The sequence below is a fragment of the Haliotis asinina genome, chromosome 6, assembly GCF_037392515.1.
Source record: "Haliotis asinina isolate JCU_RB_2024 chromosome 6, JCU_Hal_asi_v2, whole genome shotgun sequence".
Taxonomy (NCBI): Eukaryota; Metazoa; Mollusca; class Gastropoda; order Lepetellida; family Haliotidae; genus Haliotis; species Haliotis asinina.
Window position 1 is genome coordinate 44841497 of NC_090285.1, and position 17579 is coordinate 44859075.

General features: G+C 39.7%; 1 protein-coding gene across 2 annotated transcripts in view; it reads left to right on the top strand.

Annotated features, from left to right (window-relative positions):
* Positions 1–17579, top strand: part of LOC137286300 (3-oxoacyl-[acyl-carrier-protein] reductase FabG-like) — a 56556-nt gene that overhangs the window by 37336 nt on the left and 1641 nt on the right. For both annotated transcript variants that reach the window (XM_067818077.1, XM_067818076.1), the window contains exons 2-8: positions 401–531; positions 1668–1760; positions 3976–4061; positions 5452–5545; positions 6289–6358; positions 6500–6536; positions 6876–6939. In XM_067818077.1, coding sequence (XP_067674178.1) covers positions 401–531; positions 1668–1760; positions 3976–4061; positions 5452–5545; positions 6289–6358; positions 6500–6536; positions 6876–6939 — 575 coding nt within the window. The remainder of the gene's footprint in view (positions 1–400; positions 532–1667; positions 1761–3975; positions 4062–5451; positions 5546–6288; positions 6359–6499; positions 6537–6875; positions 6940–17579) is intronic.

Consider the following 17579-nt stretch of genomic DNA (forward strand, 5'->3'; position numbering starts at 1 on the left):
TGTCATGAAAAAAGAGTAATCTTTGGTGAGTTGTCTGTATTCTATATTTTTTAGTCACTGATAAATCTACTGAGTGGTACTGAGTAATCCCCAAACCGACAAATTTTGTACAAAGATTTTTCTCACTGACTTATCAATGTCAAAAGGTATTTTCAGTTTTCTGTACACAATTTTGGTGACCATAATAAAAATATGACATTTTTTTTTTTATGAAATTTTGAAATATTGTTTGAATACTAACCATTTCTCTGGAACCGGTTATATAAATTTCCAAGACATGTATTCCCGGTCGATCACAAGCCCGTATGAAAATCAGCCCGTACAGAGATGATGTGATGGAAGTACATTATGTTACGTAACGGAATTCTACAAGGAAAGTTTAAAACATGTATATTTGCAGGTGCCAGTTCGGGTATTGGTGCTGGCACAGCCATATTATTTTCTCAGCTGGGAGCCCGTGTCATCATCACAGGAAGGAATGAGGAAAACCTGAAGAAGACAGCAGAGCAGTGTAACCAGGACAAGTATAAGGTGAAGGTCACGGACACACCGCGACACACACAGACTTCGTGTAAAATATATGTAAAGTGACACTTGATCCAGTGTAAGGTGAAGGTCACGGACACACCGCGACACACACAGACTTCGTGTAAAATATATGTAAAGTGACACTTGATCCAGTGTAAGGTGAAGGTCACGGACACACTGAGACACACACAGACTTCGTGTGAAATATATGTAAAGTGACACTGGATCCAGGGTAAGGTGAAGGTCACGGACACACTGAGACACACACAGACTTCGTGTAAAATATATGTAAAGTGACACTTGATCCAGTGTAAGGTGAAGGTCTCGGACACACTGACACGAACACTGACTACATGTAAAATATATGTATAGTGATTCTGGATCCAGGGTAAGGTGAAGGTCACGGACACAGAGACATATATATATATATGTGTGTCTCTCTGTAAGGTGAAGGTCACGGACACACATACATATATGTCTCTGTGTCCGTGACCTTCACCTTACCCTGGATCTAGAGTCACTCTCTCTCTCTCTCTATCTATATATATATTTATAGATAGATAGATAGATAGATAGATAGATATAGATATAGATAGATAGATAGATAGATATAGATATATAGATATAGATAGATAGTGATATAAATGATTCGCTTAGTAAGATATCATCCTGCTGGGTGTTGACGATTATGACCCTTGATGAGTTTGAACGTTTCCTGTTGTAAATATGGGTTCGATGTTTACCGTAGGAAGATATTTATCCTTGTTTACAGAAGTGATGAGTTCCTGCGAAATACAGAAAATGTGGACTTACGAACACTGTGAGGGATGCTTGTCGTTACAAATTGTTATGAGTGGTCTTATTATCCAGATCGTGTTCAGCGCCATGTGAAAGTTTAGCACTTCAGTCTAAAATATTGTCATTTTCAATATGTACATTTTATAAAATGTCTAAAGGTGTCTATAGAGTATCGCATGTTTCTTGTTTTTCATCAACTACTAAAACTAAGTAGAAGATATATATATATATAAAATATATATATATAAAATAAATAACAAATAAATTTCAAAGATTTAAAAAGCAGTCGTAAGCCTTGTCTCCTGAAAGTGGGAGTGATGCAAGTTCCATGTCCTCCATAGCCCGTCCTCCTGACTGGTGACCTGTCCAAGGAAGAGGACACACAGCGTATTGTGGAGGAGGCCGTTGCAGCAACAGGCAGGCTGGACATTCTGGTCAGGAGCATTTAAATTACAATTTCTTATCGTTATCGAGTTTTTTGTTTTGAAAAATCATAAATCATATTTTCATAACATCATATTTTCTGTCCAGTATTACTACATTTTTGTTACCAATATCAATATAAGGTGGTATTTTCTGTTCTTAACCTTATATCTTGTATCAGTATATGCCTAATATCAGTAAGACCAGTATCATGTACAAGTACAAGTATTATCTAGTGTCATTATGTTCCTGTGTCCAGTATCAACATAGGCTAGTGTTTGGTGTCAGTAAGGCTAATATCACGTGTCAGTACAAGTTACTATCAAGTGTCAATATGTTCCTGTGTCCAGTATCAACATAGGCTAGTGATTCGTATCGTTAGGCGTGTATCCTGTATCAGTATATGCCTAGTATCAGTAAAGACAAGTATCATGTGCCAGTAGCTATTATCGAGTATCAATATATTCCTGTGGCCAGTATCAATATAAGCTAGAATTCAGTATCTTTAGACTTGTATCTTTTATCAGTATATGTCCTGTATCAGTAAAGGCGAATGGCATGTACCAGTACAAGGTCTTATCTGATATCAATGTGTTCCTGTGACCAGTATGAGTGAGTGAGTGAGTGAGTGAGTGAGTTTAGTTTTACGCCGCAATATATATGATGGCGGTCTGTAAATAATCGAGTCTGGACCAGACAATCCAGTGATCAACAACATGTGCATCCATCTGCGCAATTGGGAACCGATGACATGTGTCAACCAAGTCAGCGAGCCTAACAACCCGATTCCGTTAGTCGCCTTTAACGACAAGCACAGTCGCCTTTTATGGCAAGCATGGATTGCTGAAGGCAGGACAATCACGGGTCTGTGACCAGTATGAACAGATTCTAGTATTCAGCATCCTCAATCTTGTGGCTTGTATGTACACGTACAAGGTATTATCAACTATTGATATGTTCCTGTGGCCTGTTCCGTGAATAGTATATACCAAGGAAATGCTATGTATTTACAACGTCAGGTAAATTTAGTCTTTTAATGTCCAGTCATAAGATTGGTCTCATATTGGCTGTATATGTTGATGTGTCTATGCAGTTAAGCGCAAAATTGTTAACATCAGCAAAATGTATTGTGGTTGTTGTATAACAGCTGTGTCATGGATTGATGGCCAACGTCTCTTTGTTGAATAACCCACAGCGAGAGGCTTTGAACTAAGTAGTCTGTGGCTGTACGAATAATTATACAATATATTTAAGCCATTTTTATCATAAACACATTCCAACCGAGCCATTGCACTATCCGGGAGATGCTACCCGCCTCGTTATAGCGCGAGTGAACACTGTACATATCGTTTGAAAACATAATCCGACTATATACAAATGTATACTGATAGCAACAGAAACGCAACTGTTTTTATCAAGTTTTTAAATAGAAGACATAACCATGAACGCTTAATTTGTATGAGATTTTATTTGTTTTCGGAACATGGGTTGTTTTGCTGTTCTTTCTAGTAGTCATCGGAATGATACGATCACTGGTAATTCTTGACGTATTCAGTTGTTGTCCAAAACGGTCAGGAATAAAACGTAGATTTACTTATCAAACTGTACAGTCAATGTTGAGGTGTAAAAGACCCCTGAGATAATTTTGATAGTGCATGACTGATCTGTAGGTTTTTTATTATTATTAATTTTTAAATGCTTCCGAATTGATGTAAACTGTCTAATAGATGCGTTTTCCTTCTTCAAACAGTTTACTTTACCTGTAAAGTTAGAAGATGCGAGTGAACACTTATCAACAACTAATACTGTATGAATTTTAAGTAACATCATTTCCATAAAAATGTCCAAATGGACGACTAGAATGGAAAGTGACATAGGCGGATCTAGAGGGGCGGTGAGTGTGAGGGGTGCAGGGGTTTCGCACGCACGCACGAACGAACGAACGAACGCACGCACGCACGCACTTTTGTCCTGAAATTTTGTTAAATGACCATTGAAAGTCGGGTGAAAATTAAGTCTGCATCAGAATACAAACATGGTAATCCAAACCCTTGCCTATTAAATAATGCAAACACGATAGGTAACAAGTTTCACCCATCTCGTCAAGTGTGATATTGTTCATTGCGCAGGTAAAACTGCAGCAGGACATTTAGCCAGACTCCTTTTGTCACTCTGTTGATATTCAACTGTATCAGTGATAAAGATGTTTGTGTTTTTTTCATCTAGGTCAACAATGCTGGAATCCTTGAACCTGGCAGCATTGATACAACAAGTTTAAGACAATTTGACCGAACATTCGGCATCAATGTCAGGTGAGACTCCAATTTAAGCAAACTATAATTCGCACGTGAAATATGGTAATATTTATTTTAAAGTTTTTAAAGCACCTATTGCAATTGTATTGTGAGAATATGACGAACACATATCCATTCCCCTTTCCTTTTTGTCAGTGTAATGTCAAACCCAAAACATCTAGCGTTTCCCAGCCTCCCAAGGAAAGATAGTTATTTGCTTATATGTCCCTCCCTATTTGATTGTATCCAGTCGCCTCCCTTGCAACAAAGAATGTACAAAACAGGCAATTTTAAACTCATCATGTCTCGCGTAACGAACTTCCTCTTGCTGATACGGCCTTGGATTGCTATAACAGAGTTTCAAGCCTCCCTGGATGCTGTTTCAGACACCTAACCGAGCGACAATTTTATACGCTCCTTTCAGACCTCCCATCTTGCGCCCGTTCCATTCTATTCTTTGAGTGTGGTTGTCGTTGGGAAATCACCGAAACCCTCTGATTTCCCCATCCCTCGTTGAGGTTCTTCGAACACAGAAGGTTCATGGATGTCCCAATCACCGTCAGTGCCACTGATCCTTTCACAGCATTTTGTGATTTCTGAACGCCACATTCGGTCATTCTTTTAGTTGGTTCGTCACGTCGTTCTTCCTTCAGTGCTGCCTGTCTGTACCCCACAGCCTCCTCTGATCCCAGCACGTTTTCTGTCGATGACCTCTCCGATCACCACGCCTTTTGATAGAACGTATCTTCTGCTGCTACACTCAGCAATTTTCCAGCTGTATGGCAGCGGTCTGTAAGTAATCGAGTCTGGATCATAAAATCCAGTGATCGACGGCATGAACATCGATCTGCTCAAATTAAGAATCGATGACCTGTGGTAACCAAGTCAGCGAGCCTGACCGCCAGATACCGTTAGTGACCTTTTACGACAAGCATAGTCGCCTTTCATGGCAAGGATGGGTCGCTGAAGACATATTCTACCCCGGACCTTCACGGGTAGATGGAGACGGATATTCACATGACTTTCTCCCTGTAACCATAAACCGATACTGACCGAAGACAGCTTGGCCTTTTTGGCTTCAGAAACAATCGTAATTGTCGACACATGGTCACTCCTTTCCAGTTTACTCCACTCTCCTCCTCTGAACTCTCCATCGCGCTGCTATGCACCTCTCAGCACTACTCTCCTCTGCTCTCCTCTCCTCTGCTCTCCTCTCCTCTGCTGTCCTCTGCTCCGCTCTGCTCTTCCCTGCTCCACTACCATCCTCACTGGTCATCTCCGCTCTACCTCATTCCATCCCACTTTACCATTTAATAATTCCGGACAAGATCTCTAATGAATGCTAGGTAGATTCAGTACCAAACTGTTACGACCTCTGACACAAGTCCCACCCCCTCTGTTGTTTCAGGGCCGTCTACCACTTAACAATGCTGTGTGTGCCTCACCTAGTGAAGACTAAAGGCAACATCGTCAACGTCTCCAGCATATCAGGACTCCGAGCTGTATGTATATACATCTATACATGTCCCTAGTATCCTAGTACTCGTATGTATATATGTGTAAAGTCATCGTGGACGTTTACCTGTGAGACAAATATCAGTTTGAAAGCAGTGAAAATATTTGAATTGTGATGATATCATTGTGTGTACTACTCTTAATTAACTCTTAATGGAAACTGTGATGATGATATATTCCTAATTATCAGATATATTTCATCTTCTCTAAAGTAACTCGTTATGAAAATATTTGAATTGTGATAATATCATTGTGTGTACTTCTCTTCATTAACTCTTGATGGAAATTATAATGATGATATATTCTTCTATAATCAACTCATTATGAAAATATTTGAATTGTGGTGATATCATTGTGTGTACTTCTCTTAATTAACTCTTAATGGAAATTATGATGATGATATGGTCCTAATTATCAGCTATATCTCATCGTCTCTTAAATAATTCTTAATGAAATATTTGAATTGTGACGATATATTCCTAATTATCACATATATTTCATCTTGGAACAGTATAAATTAAGTTTAATATTTATGACGTAAACTGATACATTTAATGTTGTTGTATAGGTGTATTATCGGGTACTACTTTCAAACTCTTAGATAATTGTACTGTATTCTGTAGCTCAACTCATCCCTCTATGGCACACTGTTTTAACAAAAACAAAGGCATGAATAATTGATTATTAACGTTCCGTACAATCAGAGAACTACGTAGATTTCCTATTTCAGTCTCCGGGTATCTTGTCGTACTGCATGTCAAAGAGTGCCATTGACCAGATGACAAGGTGTGTAGCTCTAGGTGAGTACACAAGGATATGCATTACCATGTAACTGCTTCTATTGAATTACTTGAAGGAAAAGGGTACTTTCATTGTCTGTGTAGGCACATTTTATGCAGAATTTTTAATTTCATGTGTTTTTGTTTTTTTTGTTTGTACAGAATTGGCTCCTAAACAAGTCAGAGTAAACTGTGTGAAGTAAGTCTGTAATTTTATTATTTATTGTCTGGACCAAACAATCCACTGATTAACAGCATCAGCATCGATCTGCGCAATTGGAATGACATGTGTCAACCAAGGCCCATTCTACCCCGGACCTTCACGGGTCTTTGTTATTTACAATTCAAATGATTATAAGCATAATAATCATTATTATAATAATCACACGTACCGTTCCTGCACTGGTAAACGTTGGATTTAGAGGTCTGCAGTGAATGAAATTAAAATATCACCAAGGCCTTAAATGGAATACATTTCTGTTTAATAACATATTTCAACACAAAAAGTAAGTGTTGCTCTGTGATCCATTGGTTACAGCCCAGGTGTGATTGTGACAGAGGTCCACAAGAGAGGAGGTATGACGGAAGAAAATTATGCACAGGTAAGTTGATGCTGTCACAGCTGATGCCTTCACATACCTGGAATATTGCAAGGTGCTGGATTAAACATCGGACACAACTAATGCAGCCTCTGTATCATTTATTTTATCTTTCACTGTGATGATACATGGCTCTGCATGACGGTCTGACACAACCTCCGTAGAATAAGGTCTGCCATGTCAAAGCCAATCAGCTATGATCTGTCTGCTCAAATCCAAATTCATGGAGCTATTCAAAACAGTTTATGATCATGTTGTATTATCCCGCTCATCAGATCCTTTCGCAAATAGCTGTTACACACAGTACAGAGTTGTGACTGTATTAAGTATACAGCTGTGACTGTACATGGTATACAGCTGTAAGTATATGTGCAGTGAGTCTGTGACAGTATAAAGTATATAGCTTTGACTAAGGGTATAAATAATAAAAACTATATGCCACAAACAGAAACAGTCAGCACGAAATAACAAAACAAGCAATCCGTCATTCAGATTACAATGTATTACAGTGTATGTGAACGCATTTCATTCTATTCCTCACCGTTGTCACAGGTAAAAGTGGCTGTTTTCTTTTCTTGTTGGGTTTCTTAACTCTGGGACCTTCGTAACTCTGGGTATGATGTGATGATGAGGAATGTTTTGAGAAAGTTTCGCGAACACCCGTTGTATCCTTTGCCCTTGATCTTATGAATGATGTTCCACACCTTGGACATGGGGTATACGGGAGTATAGTGTGGTCAAACCACTAAAGATTACCATGATAACCTTTTTACGCTAAAACCTCATGAAGAAAGTGACTGAAGCAGAGGAATCGTTAAACGAAGCATGATTTAAAATGATAAAATACTTCCGTCAATCCTAGTACACATTTCTGTCGGCCTGGTAAAGGTTTCACATCCATATCAAGTAAATACCCTCAGGAGGTCGCTGTTCACCGTACTAAAGCATGGTCACTGGTAACTGATGCCATCTCCCCCATCCCCCCAATTCTTGTTTCATAAGAAAATAGTATTTACAAATGAACATTAATTTTATACTTTAATAACACCGTATTTCTATATTTTATGTCGAGGTTTGGCAGCACCTGTTATGAGGGGTTTTTGTGCTTTTTAGTGTATTCCTGTAACGCGCAAAGTGTTTGACCTTACCATCTTCTTTTGTTGTTGCTCTTTGAAGTGATAAATAGTTGTAATTTAAGGTGGTTAAGATAAAAACACCTTCTTGGTAAATTAACTTTATTAAAGTTTATATATCGTTATAACAACAGAGAATGTTCCTAGTTCCCCATACACCATAAAACAAGGGGTTGGAAGTGTCTGCGAAGTGTAGTCCACAACATGAGCATGTAATGAGCTCCTCCAAATGAAATGTGTCATGTCACGTTATGAAATGTGTAATAATTGGACATTTATTTGCTAGTTTTACTAGGTCAAAGTTGCCACGTGCAATCGTAAAAGTATAATGAAAGTAGTAGTACATGAATCATATGCAATTATTTATGATGGATTACCATGCCAAACCCAGTGAAGGTTGGTGAAGAAATTGAGTTATTTTTTATGTTTATTTTGCTAATTGTCCTTCGCCATTTAAAAACAACATATACTTCATACATGCATCTTGACGTGTACTTACGTCTACAGAATAGAATTATGTCTTCATGTATTTAAAGGCCTCTTTATAAAGCCTCACATCGAAGTAATTTAAACAATCGCGTTGCTCTAAGCGAGGCCCTTTTCCTCATTATCAGCGTCACAAGCCATCGGTCATTTTCTACGATTTATTGCTTCGTGTGTGGGATTATTTGTTTTGAAGATTCTCATATGTTTGACCCGGAATTCACAACGAACTAGTTACCAGGCCACGACGGGGCACAGGGAATTGTTGACCCAAAGGTTTGCCAGTTGTACTGAAAGCTCAATGACCATAAGTTCGTTCATTTTGCCTCTCAGTTCTCTTTTGTTGCACGTGGCTTTGTTGCACTGCCGTTCCATCTGGTCACTAAGCTTGCAAACCTGTCAATTTTAGAACAGTTACATACTTGCACTGCACCACGTGCATACAACAACTACTCACAGTATTGCCATATGATATGCTCCTGAAAAACATTCGTCACAATATAGTCATGCCTCGTACACACCAAGTGGTGGCAGGACAATGACCCCCTTCAGTGTTTCAGATATGTCGATATTCTGGCGCGATAAGTATTTATACTTTGTACTTTGTCCAAAGTGGAGTCGAGTGCATGCTTCCCTTCCTTTCCTTTGTTCATTCAGGACAAGCGACAGTTTCTAAGGTCTATAATATTTCTTCGGTTTTTAATGATATTCAAAGGTTAACGTTGTCCTTACCATATATTGAGTTAAGGAATTCTTGACGAAGAGCTGACTGCCAGCTGCCACATGTGATTATTCTCGACATAAATGCGGTCATATAAACATGTTTTCGTCACATATGGTGTCAACAACCAGTACATTGATGGAAGTTCACATCGTGTGTCTTTGACAATCAGAATTAGTAATCTGACATGCTCGTTGGCATCCAAACTATCTTTGAGCAACGTGTTTGCTTCAAATACTATACAGTGATATTTGGGCAGATATAATGCAAATCTATGGCTTTAGACACAATTCAAGTCATGTGTGAGGTTTAAATTACTTTTGACGAACGTGGCCAAATCGGACCAATCAGAAACTAAACATTTTGACTGAGGCTGTATTGGGAATGGGGGTGAGGAAGGACTTCAGTTCCTTCTCATGAGTCAAAATAGATATACAGTGTATTCCATCACGTAAAGAATTTTGGAAAAACGTAATCATGGGCTAATATCTGTATTCTGATTCAAGAGGAGGCTACGTCATGTATGCGTCTGTTTACGCATTAACAACGGCAATTTGCACTGGGAATCATTAATATACTGTAGTCATCTTTTCGGACAGCATAGATAATGGAATTTGCAATTATTATCTGTAGGATAAGTATAAGTTATACGAAGAGTATAATTGCAGTTTAATCCACGAACTGGTTGGTTAAACTACGAGCCGCGAAACTACCAACACTAAGCCACATCATAAGCTGCCAAACTTCCTGTAATAAACGTTCCCTAATCGACCAGGACTTTGTCGTCTTTTTCAAAAGTGGATTGTGTAGCATATAAGACAGAAACTTTGGTAGATAATAGCTCATAGAGCACGTGCGTCATGTATTGCGCGAGCACTACACGCAGAAAACTCTTCAGTCAAGCGGACAAGCACAAGGAGAGGCGACATTGTCACTGACAAAATGGAAGGTAAAGACATTTCTCTTGAAACTTTGTTGGATGACGACGATTTTACATGCTCTTCTCAACATCCCAACGACGGTTTTAATGCGTTTTCTTCCGATGAGGATAACATGCTTGTCAGTTCGTGCATAGAAGCAGAAAACAGTTCTGATATTGCGTCACCCGAAACAAAGATCCCCGGTAAGATATACTTTATTACAGGTCTTTGAAGGGCATTTAGAAGTGAAATGCATAAGAATGAAGATTTTATGGATATCAACTTCTTTATATGAGAACACAACGTTTCGGAGTTAATGCTTACTCCTTCATCAGGTGATTGAGAATGGGGTACAGAGCTATATTTATATAGCTGGAAGCCAGTATAAACAAGCGCTGATTGGAAACCGACAGTTATGATAACAATGATAGAAGCCAATGGTAATACATTACAGATGATGGGATATGTTTCCATAACACAGGTAGGGGGTAAGGACGATGTACATGATAGGGGAAAAGGGTGGAAGCCAATGGTGGATGATGTTTACATAACACATGATTGGGGATAAGGATGATGTACATGACTGCATGAGGGTTGATGGGCATGTTTACATGGGGGTAGATGATGTACAAACACAAGTAGATAAGGATGTATAGATAGAATGTACACAGATATATGAGATTAATTTATCAATAAGTCCCAGGCACTTGGTAGGTACAATCCTTGGTCACGGTTGATTGCTGGTTTCTGTCTCCGGATCTCGATGGCTTCTTGCAGTTTACTTTGGCGCCAGTTGTTGTTGTTGGTAGATAGTATCCTAGTGTCCTCATAATCATGTGTTATGTAAACATCATCCACCATTGGCTTCCACCCTTTTCCCCTATCATGTACATCGTCCGTACCCCCTACCTGTGTTATGTAAACATATCCCATCATCTGTAATGTATTACCATTGGCTTCTATCATTGTTATCATAACTATCGGTTTCCAATCAGTGCTTGTTTATACTGGCTTCCAGCTTTCGTTAAGTCATTCCACGTGCCAAAGCCCTCTGCCATCCTGATGCCCTAAACAATGAACTGGACCACCTCAGAAAGACATTCACCACACTAAACGGTTACCCTCCCCAGCTCGTCACAGCCACCATCAACAAGACCCTCAAGGACCGAGAACCCCTCCTCAAGCCTTCTCCATCACCCATCAGAGTAACCATACCCTACCTTGGCCCCATCAGTCATCAAATATCACGCCTCATCAAGACCAAAGCCAGCATCGATGTCACCTTCTCCAGTGGCATGACCATCAAGACCTACCTAAAAGCCAACGGTAAAGGACCCAGCTGTGAACACCCTAACCCGAGAGGATGCATCTGCCAGATCCCTTGCAACTGTGGCGACCGATACATTGGAGAAACGCTGAGACCAATCAACACCAGAATGAAGGAACACCAGACCTCTGTCAGCAAACTCGACCAGAAATCGGCCATCTCTGAACACATTCTCAAGAACCCTGGACATTCAATCCGATGGGAGGACACTAGGATACTATCTACCAACAACAACAACTGGCGCCAAAGGAAACTGCAAGAAGCCATCGAGATCCGGAGACAGAAACCAGCAATCAACCGTGACCAAGGATTGTACCTACCAAGTGCCTGGGACTTATTGATAAATTAATCTCATCTATCTGTGTACATTCTATCTATACATCCTTATCTACTTGTGTTTGTACATCATCTACCCCCATGTAAACATGCCCATCAACTCTCATGCAGTCATGTACATCATCCTTATCCCCAATCATGTGTTATGTAAACATCATCCACCATTGGCTTCCACCCTTTTCCCCTATCATGTACATCGTCCGTACCCCCTACCTGTGTTATGTAAACATATCCCATCATCTGTAATGTATTACCATTGGCTTCTATCATTGTTATCATAACTGTCGGTTTCCAATCAGCGCTTGTTTATACTGGTTTCCAGCTTTCGTTAAGTCATTCCACTTGTTACTTTGTTATTGCTTTACCTGTACATATAAATATAGCCCTGTACCCCATTCTCAATCACCTGATGAAGGAGTAAGCATTACCTTCGAAACGTTGTGTTCTCATATAAAGAAGTTGATATCCATAAAATCTTCATTCTTATACTTTATTACAGAATAAAATAAATACCTTATGGAGCAGGAAAGTTATTTCAGCATATCGCAGCATGGTCAGTGCCCATTTCATCCCGGATAACCTTCATGTAGGTGCAATTACGTTTGGTGTTGAAACTCTGTTTTGGATTTTGTTTTGTTTTGTTTTTTAGAATTTATGTGATAAGTCATAACAGTAGAATATGTACTTCCGTCAGATGGAAATCAAGCTGTTAAGAGATCTTCCATTCCCCCATCCCAAATGATATTTATGAATTGATACCTATTAGAATCATTTACAAAACCTAACACAACAATTACTAGAGGACTCCAACACTGATATAAACTTCATTGATTGTTTGTTTTATACCTGTTCTAGTTTATTGAATGCATATTTAGGGTAAGGTAAATGCATGTCAGTTTGTAATTTTGGCCTTTTATTGGGGAGGGGGCTACGGGCGGAACTCATACCCAAAAAATAACTAAAAGTAACAACAATATAAAGGGTTGAACCACTTAGTGTTACCTCTGTTAATCTGTGGAAGAAAGAGTACGTGGGAACGGAAGGAATTCTTTCCATCAAGATCTGCTGGCTATTATTTGATAGAATATTGTACAATTTACATAAATCTGTAACATCTAGAACAGTGTTCAAAATTTTGTGTTGGTTATTTAATGAAAAATTAAGTCCAGCTTGATCGTTGATTCATTTGCGTTTCGTCCTGATAATGTATAGTCACATGATTTGAAGTGATGTTTCTGCAGTTAACTGTTTTCAAAACTACAGAATTGTTTGTTTCGATAACGAGTTTAGAGTACATGATAATGCTACAATACCGTTATGTGTTTACGTCAGAGAAAGTATTGTTTATTATAATGATCAGTAGACGTACACAAGTATTATAAAAGCTTTGTGTAAAGACAAATTGAACAGAACAGAAGAGTATTCCCCTAAATACGGAGGAAACTATCAGATGGGCGTTTCGTTTGTTTGAAGAGTGGAGGGAAGACCGTAACAGGAGAAAAGGTTGAGCATCATCGAGATTCTCATACCTTTCAGTATGCACTTACTGAAACAAATCAACAAAAATGTCCATTCAACCTATAAAGTTGAAAACATTAATTAAAATGATTAAAAGCCCGCGAAATCGGAGTTCAAACGATTCACTAATTTTCCCTCAGCGCTGGGGGAAAACTGGTTTCAAAAGCTATGCTGCGCTGCGCTCATGACGTACATGTATATGCAATGAGTAGGTTTGCGGAGCTTGAAACAGTATGCATGCCCGGAGTATGAGGTCGTGAGCAGTACACAAACAAGTAAATGATCTACTCGTTACATAAAAAAAAGCCATGTTGATTGCAATAAGCAGACTCTGTCGCAGAAAAATGTCTGGTTTATTCACACCTATATGTCTGTCTACCTGTCTGCTAATAACAATAATGACTTCTGTCACTGACCACATATCCAGTTTGAACACCTATCGGGCTTAAAAGCAATAAACAAAGAGCCGGCTAAGCATATCGGCAAATGAACTAGTGACCAATGGCAAGGCGTCGTTCAGTGAGAGCACACCAACGTCTCTCACCGGGTTCGGTATCGCGGCTGCTTCGTTTCGAGGGACGTAAACACAAATATAAAATACTGCACTTTCGATTTGCGATTGTAATTTTGTTTATTTGTTTTTGTTTTTTGTTGTTGTTTTTTCATCATCAGCAATGCATTGTATATAACACAAACAAGTGATAACTGTGTTTTAATTATGTTTGATATTTTGGTTGCATCTGACCTTTAAGTTTGAACACCTCCAGGATGAACTGAGAAATTGTCTATGTCGATTCGTTGGTGAAGTGAGCGAAACGGATGTTAAACAGTACCCACCAGAAACGCTGCGACAGTTAGTTTTGCTAATTTAAATGTATTTGAACAACAAAGGTCGAAACTTTAACTTTTTTAGTAACGACGACAACTGTATGAGGGCCGGTGTCACTTCTGGTCTTGCTTTACCACAGACATAGGCTGGACGTATTACCCAAATGTGGGCACAGGAGTTACTTGGCTCCCAAAGCACCGAAACTCTGCTTGACACAATGGTCGTAACTGGACTCTCTCTTCGCAGTGGGGAAGTCTTACAATTTCCCAGCTTGTTGTGAAAACTACTTTAGATGGAGCATATTTGCAATACACAAAAAGACTAGCAAAAACAACCAAGGGGCCTCAAAGATTTAAAAGTTACAACGAAAACGTCCATGCAAACAACAGTTCAAATCCACAAAGATTTCTAGTGACGAGTGTTTGGAATAGTTCTTCACCGATTGGACAACGCACACTCTCGAGGACTATCAATCCGTGATGCGGCTGGATTTTATAGATAAGCTGAAACTATACATATGGAAATTAATTAAGCAACACCAAATTCAAAGACACATAAAAACTTAACAAAGTTTAACGAAGTAATTTTGATGATTGATTATTCAATTTTGATGTATTGACATACAGCATGAGCTTTTCATGGGTTGATATGACGCGCGTGAAGCTTGCACAGCGCACGTGCATTGCTTTAACCTCAACTTTCGAAAAATGCACTTTTTCCCTGGGGTGTTTACAAGCGCAGGTTGTCGATTGCATTCGGTTTTTCATTCATTTCAATGTCATGGCACGTAGGAAATTATCAGAGGCCACTCGTTGGCAAATAATCGGCATGAGGAATGCTGGTATGTCTCTAAGACAAATCGGGACTCAAATCGGACGACATCATTCCATAATTTCAAAACTTTTGAAAAAATACCGGGCCACTAATGAAGTTAAAGACCTGCCTAGACCAGGAAGACCCAGGAAGACCACAGTCCGGGAGGACAGAGCTTTACTGAGACTTGTACGGCGCAGGTCCTTCGACTCGAGCTCTCGGTTGAGACAGGAGTGGCTTCCAGGGAGACCCATCTCGAACAGGACTGTTCGGAATCGTCTGAAAGCTGCAGGATACCGGGCAAGGAGGCCAATCAAGCGACCCAGACTGTCTCCAGCCCATAAGGCAGCCCGACTGGCCTGGTGTAATGACCGTTTGCACTGGAACATTGCCTCTTGGAGGAAGGTCCATTTCTCAGATGAGAGCCGGTTCTTGCTGCACATGGTGGACGGTCGTACTCGGGTCTGGAGGCAGAGGAACACAGCAATGGCTCCACGGAACATCCAGGAGACTGTGGCCTTTGGGGGAGGTTCCGTTATGGTATGGGGGTGCATTTCCATGAACTGCAAGTTGGATATCATTACCATCCGTGGCAACCTTAACGGTGTTCGTTACCAACAGGAGGTTCTTGACAGGGCTGTGGTACCTCATTTTGAGAACCATCCTCTGGCAACGAGACCCATATTTATGGACGACAATGCTAGACCTCACAGGGCGCATGCTGTAAATGATTTTTTGCGGCAAAATGCAATTGACAGAATTCCATGGCCTGCCATGAGCCCTGACCTCAACCCCATTGAACATTTGTGGGACTTTATTGGCCGTCGTGTGAGGCAGAGAGACCCACCAGTCCATAATCTCAACGAATTGACGGCTGCCCTGCATGAGGAGTGGAACAGGATCCCCCAGAATCAGATCCGGAGACTCATCCAAGGAATGAGGAGGCGTCTGGAATCGGTGGTGCGTGCGCAGGGAGGACACACTAGATATTGATGAAAGTCGGTGTGCAGACTCTCAGATGACTGTTCTTTCTTTCCATGTGACATTTGTGTTAATACACCTGACAACAACGTCTGTGGATGAATAGTAAATTGTGTCCATTTTTTCATGAATTTAAGACAGTTTTAAGAATTTGGATTTCGTTGCAATAAAGCAAAGTCTTGATACTTTTTCCCTTTAAGTTGTTTGTCAGAGATCGTCTGTTGAATAAAAAAGTGTCAAACTATATCAACCCGGCATATTTTGATTGTCAGAACACTTCAAAGTTGCTCCAATAGAAAAAATTGGGGTGTTGCTTGATTAATTTCCAGGTGTATATATATTCTTCAAATTAGAAAGTCTGGTAATCGCTTCATCGCAAAACAAAGGTATAGTATGGCAAACTTCAAGCGTCGCTTTCAAACAACTGAAGCAGCCATTAAATTAGGACCTGAAAATGAATCGAGACCCATAATCTATGATTATGAGACATTACACCTTAATGCGAAAATATAGGGCAGCAAAGATTTAGGCTTTATGCATGTAATTTACATTACAGTTTACATAAACTTTCATGTAATTTACATTACGAGAAGTAAAAACGATCAGCCAAGCTTATCAGTATCCTAACATCGCCACCACCCGACCCATGGGGGTTCGTCAGCGCGTCCGACCATGCCATAATGTAATTAGATACATGTAATTAGAAACACGTCAAGTGATATCGTTGACTGATTACTACTTTTAACGCGTGTCTTTCTTGACCTGCACATCTGCTTAAAAGGTTCAAAATTCGGATCTATAGGCCAAAGGGAGAGAAAGAGAGTGCGCGCGGTTTGTGTGCGTGCCTGCGTGCGAGAGGGAGTGGGTGTAGATAGCTGTGACAGTATGTGCAGTGGTGAGGTTGTGACATTATAAAGTATATAGACGTGACTGTATGTGCAATGAGACTGTGACAGTATATTACCTAGCTGTGATTGTAATGGTATAAAGCCGTATATGGAGTGAGGATGTGACAATATAGAGTATATAGATCTGACAGTAATGGTATAAAGCTGTAGCTGTATGTGGAGTGAGGATGTGACAGTATAGAGTATATAGATCTGACAGTAAAGGTATAAAGCTGTATCTGTATTTGGAGTGAGGATGTGACAGTATAGAGTATATAGATCTGACAGTAATGGTATAAAGCTGTATCTGTATTTGGAGTGAGGATGTGACAATATAGAGTATATATATCTGACAGTAATGATATAAAGCTGTAGCTGTATGTGGAGTGAGGATGTGACAGTATAGAGTATATAGATCTGACAATAATGGTATAAAGCTGTATCTGTATTTGGAGTGAGGATGTGACAGTATAGAGTATATAGATCTGAGAGTAATGGTATAAAGTTGTGTCTGTATTTGGAGTGAGGATGTGACAATATAGAGTATATAGATCTGACAGTAATGGTATAAAGCTGTATCTGTATTTGGAGTGAGGATGTGACAGTATAGAGTATATAGATCTGAGAGTAATGGTATAAAGCTGTATCTGTATTTGGAGTGAGGATGTGACAGTATAGAGTATATAGATCTGACA